Below are 12,537 nucleotides of genomic sequence, written 5' to 3' on the forward strand. Positions count from 1 at the left end.
AGAAGGGCATAGACAGGGGATACTGACAGGTAAGAGATACCTGCCTGAGTAGATGGGGTGCCGTCCTGGGGTGGGCGGGGAATCAGGGGAGGACATCTGTGTCACCTACCAGGCATGCCCCAGAAGGGCCCCGGGCCAGCGGACGGCTGGCTCTGAGGACAGGGGATGCTGGAGCAGGCAGAGGACCAGTGGCAGCAGACGTGGCTGTCTGCCCTCAAGAGCTGCCTTCCCCGGGGAGGGAGATTGGAAGTGGGTTTTTTGGTTTTTTTATCCCTGAGTTCTTACTTACAGCAGCTTGACATAGGACTTCTCTGCTCTCCGTCTAGGACTCTTAGATGTGTGTATTCTGAACTCTCTTCATGAAAGCTGACCTCCCTCTCCACTTTGAAGAATTCATTTCTCTCTCTTCTCGGCTGGCCCCGGGAGCTGCTTGCACTGGGAGGGAGCTATGCAGCTTTTCATGACTCTGTCCATTTTCTCAGATTTGCGGCCCTGAAGGGACCCCCTGGCCTCCGCTGCGGCTCTCGGTGCTGGCCAGAAGCCAACTTCATGTCTGAGAGTGCGAGCAGCAGCCGGCATGGAGAGCTTGGGGCTGCCGACAGCGACGCTCGGCGGCAGGGCGACGGCCTACGTCCAGCAAGCCATCAAAGGCGAGTATCTCGGGCACCGGGCCCTGTCCCTTGTTAAGAAGGAGCCCCCCCATTGCCACAGCGCACTCCGCAGAGAATCAGGCGCTTGGGACAAGGGAGCTCTTTAAGTGAAACGTCACGTGCGAGCCCTGCGTGGGCGCCAGGCCCTCCCTGAGGGCAGGACGCCTGGCCCTCCCCGAGGGCAGGACGCCTGGCCCGTGAGTGTTTGTAGCTCCAGGCGGTGCCGCTTCCTGCTTCGCCAGCGCCCTGCCAGCGCCTGGCACCTTCCGGAGAAGCTTCGTCCTCTCAGTTCAGCGGGTGTAAGTGCAGAGGGCGCCCTAGTTCTGGCCCTGGTGGCTTCCAGAAATAAAAGTACAGGTGCTCAGTTGAGTTTGGATTGCAGTTAAATAGCAAGTGTTTCTGTGGTTTAGATCGGTCCCGGCCTGCGTAGGTGATGCGTGTAAACGGGATTAAAGGCTCACGTAAGAACACGAAGTCCGGGTTGGATGCCCCTCGTCCAGTGCAGACGGTTCCGGAGTCTGGAGCCTGGGGGACTCGGGGACGTTCGTGTAGACTTTAACCCTTGCGCAGCCTTCACCTGAAGTCCAGTGAGAGCTTGGAGTTGTGGATGAGGGCTGCCCACCCTCCACTGGAAACGAGCGCCCGGTCACCTGAAGCCCAGCTTTCCCTGGGGTCCTGTGTGTATGCGGCACGCCCGCCCCCCAGGACTTGGGCTCAGGTGCGTGTGGCCTGGGCAGGCCGGCTGCCTTTCTGGGCTTGGTGGCCACGCTGTCACGCGCACGGCCACCTCGGCACGTCACCGCTGAGGTGTTTCACTCCAAGGCTGACAGGTAGCTGATGGTTGGCTTCGTTGGGAACTGTTCCACGGTGGTGACTAGTCCGCCCTCGGGGCGTGGCGGCGCGGTGCCCTGTGGAAGGGCCTCGTCAGGAGCGGCCTCTGGAGGGTGGAGTCCCGCAGGGAGCTCCAGGCCTCTGTGCTGAGAGTCTGTAGGTGGCGGGTTTGCCTGGACCCCGTGGGGCTCTGCCTACGCTTCTGCTGAGAGCGCCGGCATGACAGACAGGCCGGGACAGCAGCTTCCTCCTCCCGCGCCTCAGCGTCTGTCACCCTCTTGTCACTCTTCCTGGCCCTGTTCCTGTCTCCTCCACGGTGATGGAGTGTGTGTGCACACACGTGTGTGCACATGTGTGCACACTCAAGACTTCTCGCTTCTCAGCTGCCCTGAAGCTTTTTTTCTTTTTTTTGGTGGTACCGGGGGCTGGGCCCAGGGGCATTCCACCACTGACCTGCATCCACAGCCGTTTCTTGTTTTTTGACAGGATATCACTAAGTGGCTGAGGCTGGCCTCAAACCTGCAGTCCTCCTGTCTTAGCCTCCCAAGAACTGGGATGACGGTCTGTGTCACCACGCCCAGACCCGAGGCTTGCGACCGAGGCCCAGCCTTCCCAGCAGGACATTTTTGATAACATTTATGATACTTAACTTTCATTAGTGCAGTCAATCGGACACAAAACTTTTGAGAGTGGCAGATCAGGCCAGTAGACTTAATGGCCGCCCTCCTCTCCACCGGGACCAGGCCCCTTGTCGGGCAGCCCTGCTGGCCTGCCTTCCTTGCGGTTGCCTCTTCTGTGGAAAGAGACTGTAGGTTACGTTTTCTTCCAACATGTCTTCTCAGCATCTTCTTAGCACCCTAACGCTGTCTGTCCCTTCACTGCTGGCCTGCCTTCCTTGCGGTTGCCTCTTCTGTGGGAAGAGACTGTAGGTTACGTTTTCTTCCAACATGTCTTCTCAGCATCTTCTTAGCACCCTAACGCTGTCTGTCCCTTCACTGCAGGCAGCCGCCTTGCTGGCTCTTAGAGCTCCAGCTGCCAATGCCTTTCCAGGACAGACCTCCACGAGAGGCCCCACACCACGAGAGGCCCCACACCACAAGAGGGGCCCCACACAATGAGAGGCCTAACACCACGAGAGGCCCCACACCACGAGAGGGCCCACACCACCAGAGGGCCCACACCACCAGAGGGCCCACACCACCAGAGGGGCCCACACCACGGGAAGCCTCACACCACGAGAGGGCCCATACTACAAGAGGGCCCACACCACGAAAGGGGCCCACACCACGGGAAGCCTCACACCATGAGAGGGCCCACACCACCAGAGGGCCCACACCACCAGAGGGCCCACACCACCAGAGGGCCCACACCACCAGAGGGGCCCACACCACGGGAAACCTCACACCACGAGAAGGCCCATACTACAAGAGGGCCCACACCACGAGAGGGGCCCACACCACTAGAGGGGCCCACACCACGAGAGGGCCCACACCACAGGAGGCCTCACATCTCCACGAGAGGGCCCACACCACGAGAGGGGCCCACACCACGGGAGGCCTCACACCACGAGAGGGCCCACACTATGGGAGGGCCCACACCACGAGAGGGCCACACATTTCCACAAGAAGGCCCACACCACGAGAGGCCTCATGCCACGAGAGGGCCACACACCTCTACAAGAGGGCCACACCACGAGAGGGGCCCACACCACAAGAGGGGCCCACACCACGGGAGGCCTCACACCTCCACAAGAGGGCCCACACCACTAGAGGCCTCACCACAAGAGGGCCCACACCACAAGAGGGCCACACACCTCCACGGGAGGGCCCACACCATGAGAGGGCCACACACCTCCACGAGAGGGCCCACACCACAAGAGGGCCACACACCTCCATGGGAGGGCCCACACCATGAGAGGGCCACACACCTCCACGAGAGGGCCCACACCATGAGAGGGCCCCACACACGAGAGGCCTCATACTTCCACAAGAGGGCCCACACCATGAGGGGCCTCACACCACGGGAGGGCCCACACCACGAGAGGCCTCACACCTCCACAAGAGGGCCACACCACGAGAGGCCTCACACCATGAAAGGGCCCACACCCCACCATCACTCCCGCATTTCACTCTGCCTCCTCCTCACCAGCCTGAGGCCGGGTTGTGAGACTGTTAGCCACTGACCCCAGGAGAACTCTGTCTGGAGGCCAGTCTGAGGCCCCCAAAGGGGAAACTTCAGGAGAGCTGAGCCGAAGTAGCCAGCTACTCCCTGTCCTGCCTGGTAAGGGTCAGATTCCTCAGCCTGAGCCTTCCAGGAAAGGGACAGCCATAGACGCACTGGAGCGGCTGCAGGCTCTGCTTCTGGTCCAAGAGCCTTCTAGAAGCTCTTGCAGAAGGAGAGGAAGGGCGTGTGTTAGGAACTCTCAGTGTTAGCGTCCATGGTGCTGCTGGCTGTGTGGTCAGTTTCTTGTGAGAGGAGTGAGGCTAGTGCACCTGATGAGTCTGCTGAAGGCCGGAGCTGCGCCGCCACGCGGGCCTCTCTGGTGTCCACACGTGGGCCTCTCCGTTGTCCACATGTGTCCTCCCTGGTGTCCACACGCAGGCCTCTCCGTTGTCCACACGTGTCCTCCCTGGTGTCCACATGCGGGCCTCTCTGGTGTCCACACGTGTCCTCCCTGGTATCAACACACGGGCCTCTCTGGTGTCCACACGTGTCCTCCCTGGTGTCCACACGCAGGCCTCTCTGGTGTCCACACGTGTCCTCTCTGATGTCCACACGTGTCCTCCCTGGTGTCCACGCGCAGCCTCTGGTTCCAGGGAGCCTTCATTCCCATTTGGGTCAGCAGCCTGCTGTGTGGTTGGAAGTGTTTGCTCTGTTGGGCGGGGACATGCACATCTGCCCTGTGGCTGCCAGGGCGGCGTGTGCTGGGTGCGAGGCTCTGGCATGGCAAGGTGTCTGTGCCCTCGGCAGGCATAGGCACCGCGAGGCCCAGGCCCAGGGCGGAGTGCCTGTGCTCAGGCCTGGACTCACCCCCGGCGCAGCTGAAACTGACGGGCGTGTCTCGTTCTCCCGGGCTGGCCCGCCTCCCCTTGTGCACCCGCAGGGGAGCAGCTGCTCGAAGGGCACGTGATCCAGCTGGAGGACGGCACCACGGCCTACATCCACCAAGTGGCCATGCAGAAAGGTGAGCGCCGGCGCCCTGGCGAGGAGGCCTGCAGCGAGGCTCAGCCCAGCTCACAGAAGGGCTGGCCTCACTCTCCTTACAGAAGCGCTCTCCTTTGAGGACGGACAGGCTGTGCAGCTGGAAGACGGCAGCGTGGCCTACATACACCGCACACCCAAAGGTAGGCTCGTGGGCCACGAAGGCAGGGAGGGGCCTCGGCTGGTGGAGGCTGGGATGGATGGCCTGCCATGCAGCTGGAGTTAGACGCAGGCGCTACAGCCGGGCACGCACACGCTCACCGCCCACCTGCTAAGAGCCACCCTCCCAGACAGCCACGTCTTTGGCTCCAGCACAACCACAAGGCCTGGGGTTTGTTTTGTTTATTTATTTACTTGTTTATTTATTCATTCATTCATTTATTTTTGTGGTACTGCGGGTGGAACCCAGAGGCTTTCTACCTCCAGGCTACACTCCCAGACCTATTTTATATTTTATTTGGAAACAGGGTCTCACTAAGTTGCTGAGAGTCTTAAGTAGATAAAAGCTGGCTTCCAACCTGTGTGATCCTCCTGTCTCAGCCTCTCAAGTACTGGGATTATAAGCGTGTGCTACCATGCCTGGCTCTTTATTTGTTTTTTAATTTATTTTTGTATGTGTGGTACTATGGATTGAACCCAGAGGCTTTCTACTTCCAAGCCCGATTTTATATCTTATTTGGAAACAGAGTCTTGCTAAGTTGCCGAGGCTGGCTTCGAACTCTCAATCCTCCTGGCTCAGCCTCCCAAGTAGTAGGATTACAAACATGCGCCGCCACGCCCAGCTTGGGGCTTTAAAAAAGACCCAAGGTCATCATCCAAGACCAGGAGAAAGAAACTTACTAGTATATAAGAACAAAGTCCTTGGGTTCAGGAAAATAATGATTTAGACCTTCTAGAAGTAGCTTCTTGGGCAGCCCCGACACAGCAGGCATTGTGCTGGAGAGAGCCTGGTTAGACGCTCCGTGCTCGCAGGCTAGCTGGGAAGAGGCCTGCGGAGGCAGGCTGGGAGGGCCTCTGAGGAAGGGGTGCCGGAGACGTCCAGGGACAGCAGGGCGCTGGAGGCGGGGACAGCAGAGTGGTAGGAGGGAAGGAAGTTCTCCCTAGCCTGGCAGGAAGCCTGTGGGCGGTTAGGTCAGCGGTCACCTAGGTGTCCTGCACCTATGGGACCCCTGGGTGCCACGCTGCCTGGAAGGAGCTAGAAGGGGTGGGGGCACCTGGTCATCAGGGCCGAGATGATAATGATGCTTGGAGTTCCCAGTCGGAGGGCCAGCAGGAGGTCACCCAGGAGACCTGAAGCCCTATGCGGATACAGCCTCATTATGTCCACCTGTCCCAGCCGTATCCCCGCCCCGGGCATGGCAGGGGCTGACCGCCTGTCCCCTGCAGAGGGCCATGACCCCAGCGCCCTGGAAGCCGTCCAGCTGGAGGACGGCTCCACTGCCTACATCCACCACCCTGTGGCTGTGTCGGCCGACAGCACCATCCTGGCCGTGCAGACAGAGGTGGGGCTGGAGGACCTGGCCACAGAGGACGAGGAGGGCCTCAGCGCGGATACTGTGGTGGCTCTGGAGCAGTACGCCAGCAAGGTGAGTGCAGACAAGCAGCTCAGAGTGCGTGTGTGTGTGTGTGTGTGTGTGTGAACGTGTGTGAACGTGTGTGTTAGTTTCTGGGGAATTGAACCCTAGAGCATTCTACCTCTGCACTATACCCCAGTCCTATTTTATTTTTTATTTTTGTGGTACTGGGGATTGAACCCAGGGGCATTCTACCTATGAGCTACACCCCAGCCCTATTTTATTTCTGTTTTGGAAACAGAGTCTCACTAAATTGCTGAGGCTGTCATTGAACTTGCAATCCTCCTGTCTCAGCCTCCCGCACGCTGGGGTTATTGGCCTGCACCATGGCCGGCTTCCATTCTTGAACAGACCTGGCGTGCTCCCCGCCCTCTGCCCAGCTCCCTCAGTCTCTTTTGTCCCTTCCAGTGCTGCGCTGTCTGCGCTTACCCTTGGGTACAGGCTCTGCCCAGGGTGGCCTGCGGGGGCAAGCAGCCAGCAGCCAGGCCGGGCCCCATGGGCCGCTGCAGCCGCCCTCTGTGCTGTGTGCCGGGCCCTGCGCGTCCCCTGCAGGCAGGTGCTTCTGTGTTTGCGTGTCCCCTACAGCTCACCAGGCCGCCAGGGAAGGTAAGCGCAGTGGCCAGGGTAGCTGGGTTCCTGGAGCAGGAGAGAGAGGGAGGGAGGGCTGAAGAGGGGGCTGGGGCGCCCTCAGTGACCAAGGCCCCGCCTGGTATGTGTGAGGCCTGATGCTGGTTCCTAGCAAGAAAAGCGGGGAGAGAAGGCTTCTCCTGTCCCCCAGTCTTTAGTCCCTCCAAGCACTGAATAAAATAGGGCTGGGATGTAGCTCAGAGGTAGAAGGCCTCTGGGTTCCATCCCCAGTATCAAAAAATAAAGAAGAAGCTTGAAACTTTACAGCAGCTCCCCAGGTGCCCCGGGGCTGTGCCCGCTCCTGCCCCCATTCCCCAAGCTGTATGCTACAGACCCAATGCCAGGCCTGGCCTGTGGAGGAAGAACTGGGCTGTATTTCAGTTGTGAGCCCTGAGGCCCAGCCCAAGCTGGCGGTTTCCCTCCCCGGCCACGGCTTACTGCTCTCAGCCAGGAGATGGGGCCATGTGACCTCAGGCACTAGCACAGCCTGGAATTCCAGTACTCAGGAGGCTGACATGGAGGATCGCGGTTCAAGGCCAGCCTGGGCAACTTAGACCCTCTCTCAAAATAAACTAGAGAGGGCTGGGGTATGACTCTGTGGTAGGATGCCCCTGGGTTCAATCCCAGGGCCACAAAGAAAAAGAAAAGGTTGCAACCTGCAACCTCGTCAGTGTGTGTGGCTAAAGGAGGGTTGAGGTGAGACCATTGGACAGCCCCGCTCCTCCCCCTGGCTGTGTGGAGATGCCGCTGAGGCTCAGTCCTCCCTCTGGTCATCGGGGGTGGTGGCTCCTCACGCCAGCCTTGTTCTGTGGCCGTGCTTCTGGTCTCTGGGTTTGTCCTCTGCCCACAGGGCCTGGCAGCCATAACTGTGTCCTGGGTCTCAGGCTGCCGGCCAGACCCAAGACCCTACTGCCCTTCCTGTCCGTCTTCCGGTCCGTGGAGAGGGCACATGGAGACCTGAGATTGCTTTCTCCAGGTTCTGCATGGCAGCCAGGATCCCCACAATGGCCGAGGACAGCAGGTTGGAGACAGAGCGTTCCGCTGTGGCTACAAGGGCTGCGGGCGCCTCTACACCACGGCACACCACTTAAAGGTAGGGTGGCTGCTGGCAGCTTCCGCCCTGCCCCTGCCTGCCGGGCTGGGCCCCTCCAGTTGCAAACCACCTGCCGGAGGGAAAATGCCAAGGTGGTGCAGGAGGCCGACACTCGACCCTGCCCCCCGAACCAGGAGCTGGCTTGTTTTCACAGGTGCATGAAAGAGCGCACACAGGGGATCGGCCGTACCGGTGTGATTTCCCCGGCTGCGGAAAGGCCTTTGCCACAGGTACGGTCCCTGGATGGAGACGGAGGTGGACCACTTCCAGTTGAGGGCCAGGGGCTCTAGATCCGCTTCAGACCCTCCTTAAGAGCCAGCACGGCCACTGTCCCAGAGCAGCTTCTCTCAGGGTCCCCGGCGCGGTGCCCGCCAGGGGTGGGGGGTGCAGCAGAGAAGAAGGGAGTGAGTGCAGCGTGGGTCGGCAGCAGGAGCCGGGCAAGTGGAGAGGCCGCCCAGGCAGCGGCTCCCTGGCAGTTTCCCCTCTGGGCTGAGGCCCTTGAGTGAAGGCAGGTCCTCTGGGCTCCCTCTGGGCCCCCACTGGAGAGGGCAGGAGAGCAGAGCCCTGCCCCTGCCCAGGCAGGGTGGGATGCGTGGCCTGGGCCCTGGAGCCTCTCAGAGCACAGCAGAAGGCGGTCTCTACCTGAGGGGCAGTGGAGGAGGGCCTCGTCTACTCCTGTCTCATCCCCACGCCGACAGGCTACGGGCTGAAGAGCCACGTTCGCACCCACACTGGAGAGAAGCCGTACAAGTGCCCCGAGGAGCTGTGCAGCAAGGCCTTCAAGACCTCTGGGGACCTGCAGAAGCACGTGCGCACCCACACCGGTAGGCCTGGCCCACCCAGCGGCCCCTCGCCCTCACTCAGCCTGGCGCTGCGCACCCTGGCCCGCTCCAGCGTGGCCACTCGCGCCCTCCTGCCCAGGTGAACGCCCGTTCCGGTGCCCTTTTGAGGGCTGCGGCCGCTCCTTCACCACGTCCAACATCCGCAAGGTGCACGTGCGCACCCACACCGGCGAGCGGCCCTACACCTGCCCCGACCCCCACTGCGGCCGCGGCTTCACCAGCGCCACCAACTACAAGAACCACGTGCGCATCCACACAGGTGGGCCGCCGCCCACCCTCGCTTCTGAGCCGCGCTCCCCCTCTGCCCAGAGCGCCCTCTGCCGGCCATGACCATCGACTGGGGTCCCTGGGCTCCCACTTCCCCTCTCTCCACCCTGAGTTCTGCCGTATGCCGTCTGAAGAGACCCTCCGCCGCTGTGCGTTGGACTGTCCCGCCACCCCAGTGTCGTGGCCTCCTCCGGCCATGTGCATCCCTTCTCCCACTACACCTGTCACCCGGGTCTCTGTCCCTGTGTCCTGCTCTGCTGTCCCTGCGCTCAGCCGCAGGCCCTCCCGCCTGCCTTGCCACGCCTGCCTCCCCAGCCCTGCCCTCGTGCAGGCTGCAGCCCCTCTCCCCCTTGGCTCCGCCCTCACCAGTCCCAGCCCAGCCCTGTCCCGAGACCCCCTGCCAGCCCCAGTCCCACCCCTCACAGCCCAGTGTCCCCAGGGGAGAAGCCATACGTGTGCACGGTGCCGGGCTGCGGGAAGCGCTTCACCGAGTACTCGAGCCTGTACAAACACCACGTGGTGCACACGCACTGCAAGCCCTACACCTGCAGCGCTTGCGGCAAGACCTACCGGCAGACCTCCACACTCGCCATGCACAAGCGCAGCGCCCACGGCGAGCTGGAGGCCACCGAGGAGAGTGAGCAGGCCCTCTACGAGCAACAACAGCGCGAGGGTGAGGGCGCGGGCAGGTGGGCAGGCGGGCCTCCCGGGTCCCATGGCAGGTAGCAAGGGTAAGGGCGCAGGTGGGCAGGCAGGCCTCCCCGGGCCCCGTGGCAGGTAGCAAGGGTAAGGGTGCGGGCGGGCGGGCAGGCGGGCCTCCCCGGGCCCGTGGCAGGTAGCAGCCTGGGCTCTGCTCTGTTCTCCTAGCCGCCTCTGCAGCCCAGGAAAGCCCGCCACCCAAACGAGCCCGCGTTGCTTACCTCTCGGAGGTGAAGGAAGAGGGCGATGACATCCCAGCCCACGTGGCCATGGTGACCGAGGAGGACGGGGCTCCCCATGTGGCTCTGATCACTCACGATGGTGACCAGCAGGTACAGGCCCTGTGGGGCAGAGGCGGGCAGGCCGCTGTCCCTCCACTCCCTGGGGAGCCCTAATGTTCTGAAAGCCCCCTCGTACCATTCCTGCTAGCCTTACAGACCTCCAAGAACTAAGGCCCAGAAAACCAATCTCGCAACTCAGCCCCTGCCCCTTACGCTGCTGTACCAGTCTCCACTTCTGGAACGCTAGCAGCCTCCTCCTGGAGGCCGCCTGGTCCTCACCCCTAGATGTCTTAGCAGCACGGCCGACCCTTGTCTGCTCCATGCGGCCCTGTGCACGTGCCTTCTGGAGCCGTCGGGAGGGTGGAGACCCTTGCAGTACCACAGGCCCAGGCAGAGGGGGTGAGCAGAAGTGGCCGGAGACTTGTAGTTCAGCCTCTGAGCCCCGTCCCACCTCTTCTGTGACTGGAGCCTCCAGCTACGGTGAGCTGCTTCCGCCACGCTCCCTCCGCCCTGCTCACCTTCTGCCGTCACAGGTCAGCCTGTCCCCGGAAGAGCTGCAGGCCCTGGGGAGCGCCATCAGTGTGGTGACCCAGCACGGCAGCACTACCCTCGCCCTCCCCGGCCACGACGACCTGGACACGCCCGGCACGCACACGGTCACCATGGTCAGCGCCGATGGCACCCGGACGCAGCCCGTATGACCAGGCAGTTTGCTTGGGGTTTCTTGTTCTCCTTACCCTTCCCATGGGGTGGGCGTGGGGTTTGGGGAGGAGTGGGGTTGAACCCAGGGGCATTCTGCCTTGAGCTACAGCAGCCCTATTTTATTTTTTTTAATTTTGAACAGGGACTCATTAAACTGCAGAGGGCCCTGTTAAATTGCTGACAGAGATCGGCCTCAAACCTGCAGCCCTACTCTCAGCCTCTCAAGTACTGGGACTGCAGGCAGGTGCCACCACAGGCAGGCACCACTCTATGAAGTCAGGCCTCTGACAGGACAGATGCCCGCCAGAAACGGCCACCAGAGCCGGGCGCGGCGGGCACGCGTGTGATCCCAGCAGTCGGGAGGCTGAGACGGGAGGATGTGGTTCCCATCCAGCCTTAGCTATGTAGTGAGGCCCTCTGCAACTCAGTGAGACCCTGTTTCAAAATAAAGAATAAAAAATAGGGCTGGGGGTGTCACTCGGAGGTAGGATGTCCCTAGGCTCCATCCCTAGTACCGAAAAAAATGAAAAGGCGCCAGCTGTTCTGGGCCATCAGCAACTCGTCCTTAAAAGCACCTGATGGGAGCCGGGCGCGGTGGCGCACGCGTGTAATCCCCGCGCTTGGGAGGCTGAGACAGGAGGATTGCAGGGGTTCAAAGCCAGCCTCAGCTCCTTAGTGAGGCTCTCAGCAACTTAGACCCTGTTTCCAAACAAAATATAAAATAGGTCTGGGAGTGTAGCCTGGAGGTAGGAAGCCTCTGGATTGCACCCCAGGACCACCAAAAAAAAGCACCTGCTGGTTCAGGAGAGTCGTGTTTTTCAAATATGGTGGCCACACTTGCTTTGCCGCCACAGGCAGTCGCTCTCCCAGGACCGGCAAGTCGCCCCTCCCCCTGGTTTTCAATGTCCCACGGACCTTTGCAGCTCTGACCTCCTGTGGCGCAAAGGCCCTGGCTGCAGGTGGGCTCTAGAAGTTGAAGAAAAACCCAGCCTCACTTAGCCCTGAGCCCCGACCAGTGAACACGCCCGCGACGGCTTTGCCCACGCCCCTGGCGAGGGAGGGCGCAGATGGTGGGAAGTCCTCTGTGTTCCAGGTCACCATCATCACCTCCGGAGCCGTGGTGGCCGAGGACGCGGGCGTAGCATCTCTCCACCACCAGCAGGTGGCGCTGCTGGCCACAGCCAACGGGACTCACATCGCAGTGCAGGTAGGAGTCTGCGAGGGGAGGGGCCGGAATGGGAGGGTTTTCAAAGAGAAGACATCAGGCTCACAAAGAGCCCCTTTCAGAGGACAGGTTCCTTTCTGCCTGCAATCACCTCCGTCTCGAGCAGAGTGGGAAGCCCTTTCTGGCCTCCAGGACAGCCCCGGTGGCATCCCGGTGGTGTCCCTCTGGGGCCCAGGCCTTCTCTCGGCGCTGACTCCACCTGGGAGATTGGGAGGCAGAAGTGGATGGCGGCTGAGGTTCCCACCAGCCAGTTCTGTTCTGTGAGCCGGCAGGCTCTGACCCGGCCCGGCTCAACAGGACCCTGTCAGTGCACTTCCTGTTCCTTGGGCCCTAAGGGCTCCGCGTGGGCCTCGCAGGATGGCGGGGAGTCACAGGAGAGCATCACACGCCAAGCCGGGGTCCTAGGGAAGGTCTCACACGCCCCTCTCTACCCCACTCCACAGCTGGAGGAGCAGCAGAGTCTGGAGGAGGCCATCAGCGTGGCCTCTGTTGCTGTGCAGCGAGGGGCCGTGACCCTGGACACGGCGGTGGACAGTGGCTGCTGA

At 61.6% G+C, this 12,537-nt stretch overlaps 1 protein-coding gene across 4 annotated transcripts; it reads left to right on the forward strand.

The window, feature by feature from the left end:
• Nucleotides 1–577: 577 nt before the first annotated feature.
• ZNF76 (zinc finger protein 76) lies at nucleotides 578–12,537 on the forward strand (the record flags this gene model as incomplete). 4 transcript variants are annotated; one of them, XM_080710104.1, is made up of 13 exons in its annotated part: nucleotides 578–650; nucleotides 4,585–4,665; nucleotides 4,748–4,825; nucleotides 6,069–6,268; nucleotides 7,860–7,976; nucleotides 8,131–8,206; nucleotides 8,675–8,800; nucleotides 8,898–9,077; nucleotides 9,525–9,758; nucleotides 9,953–10,116; nucleotides 10,599–10,760; nucleotides 11,861–11,974; nucleotides 12,436–12,537. In XM_080710104.1, the coding sequence occupies 13 exons, from the start codon at nucleotides 578–580 to the stop codon at nucleotides 12,535–12,537; spliced, it is 1,707 nt and encodes a 568-aa protein (XP_080566230.1). The 4 variants fall into 4 exon arrangements, with proteins under 4 accessions (XP_080566230.1, XP_080566231.1, XP_080566232.1 ...); XM_080710105.1 differs by having other exon boundaries at nucleotides 8,675–8,784; nucleotides 8,972–9,077; XM_080710106.1 differs by lacking the exon at nucleotides 10,599–10,760.

The sequence above is a fragment of the Muscardinus avellanarius genome (assembly GCF_963383645.1).
Source record: "Muscardinus avellanarius genome assembly, chromosome: 14".
Taxonomy (NCBI): Eukaryota; Metazoa; Chordata; class Mammalia; order Rodentia; family Gliridae; genus Muscardinus; species Muscardinus avellanarius.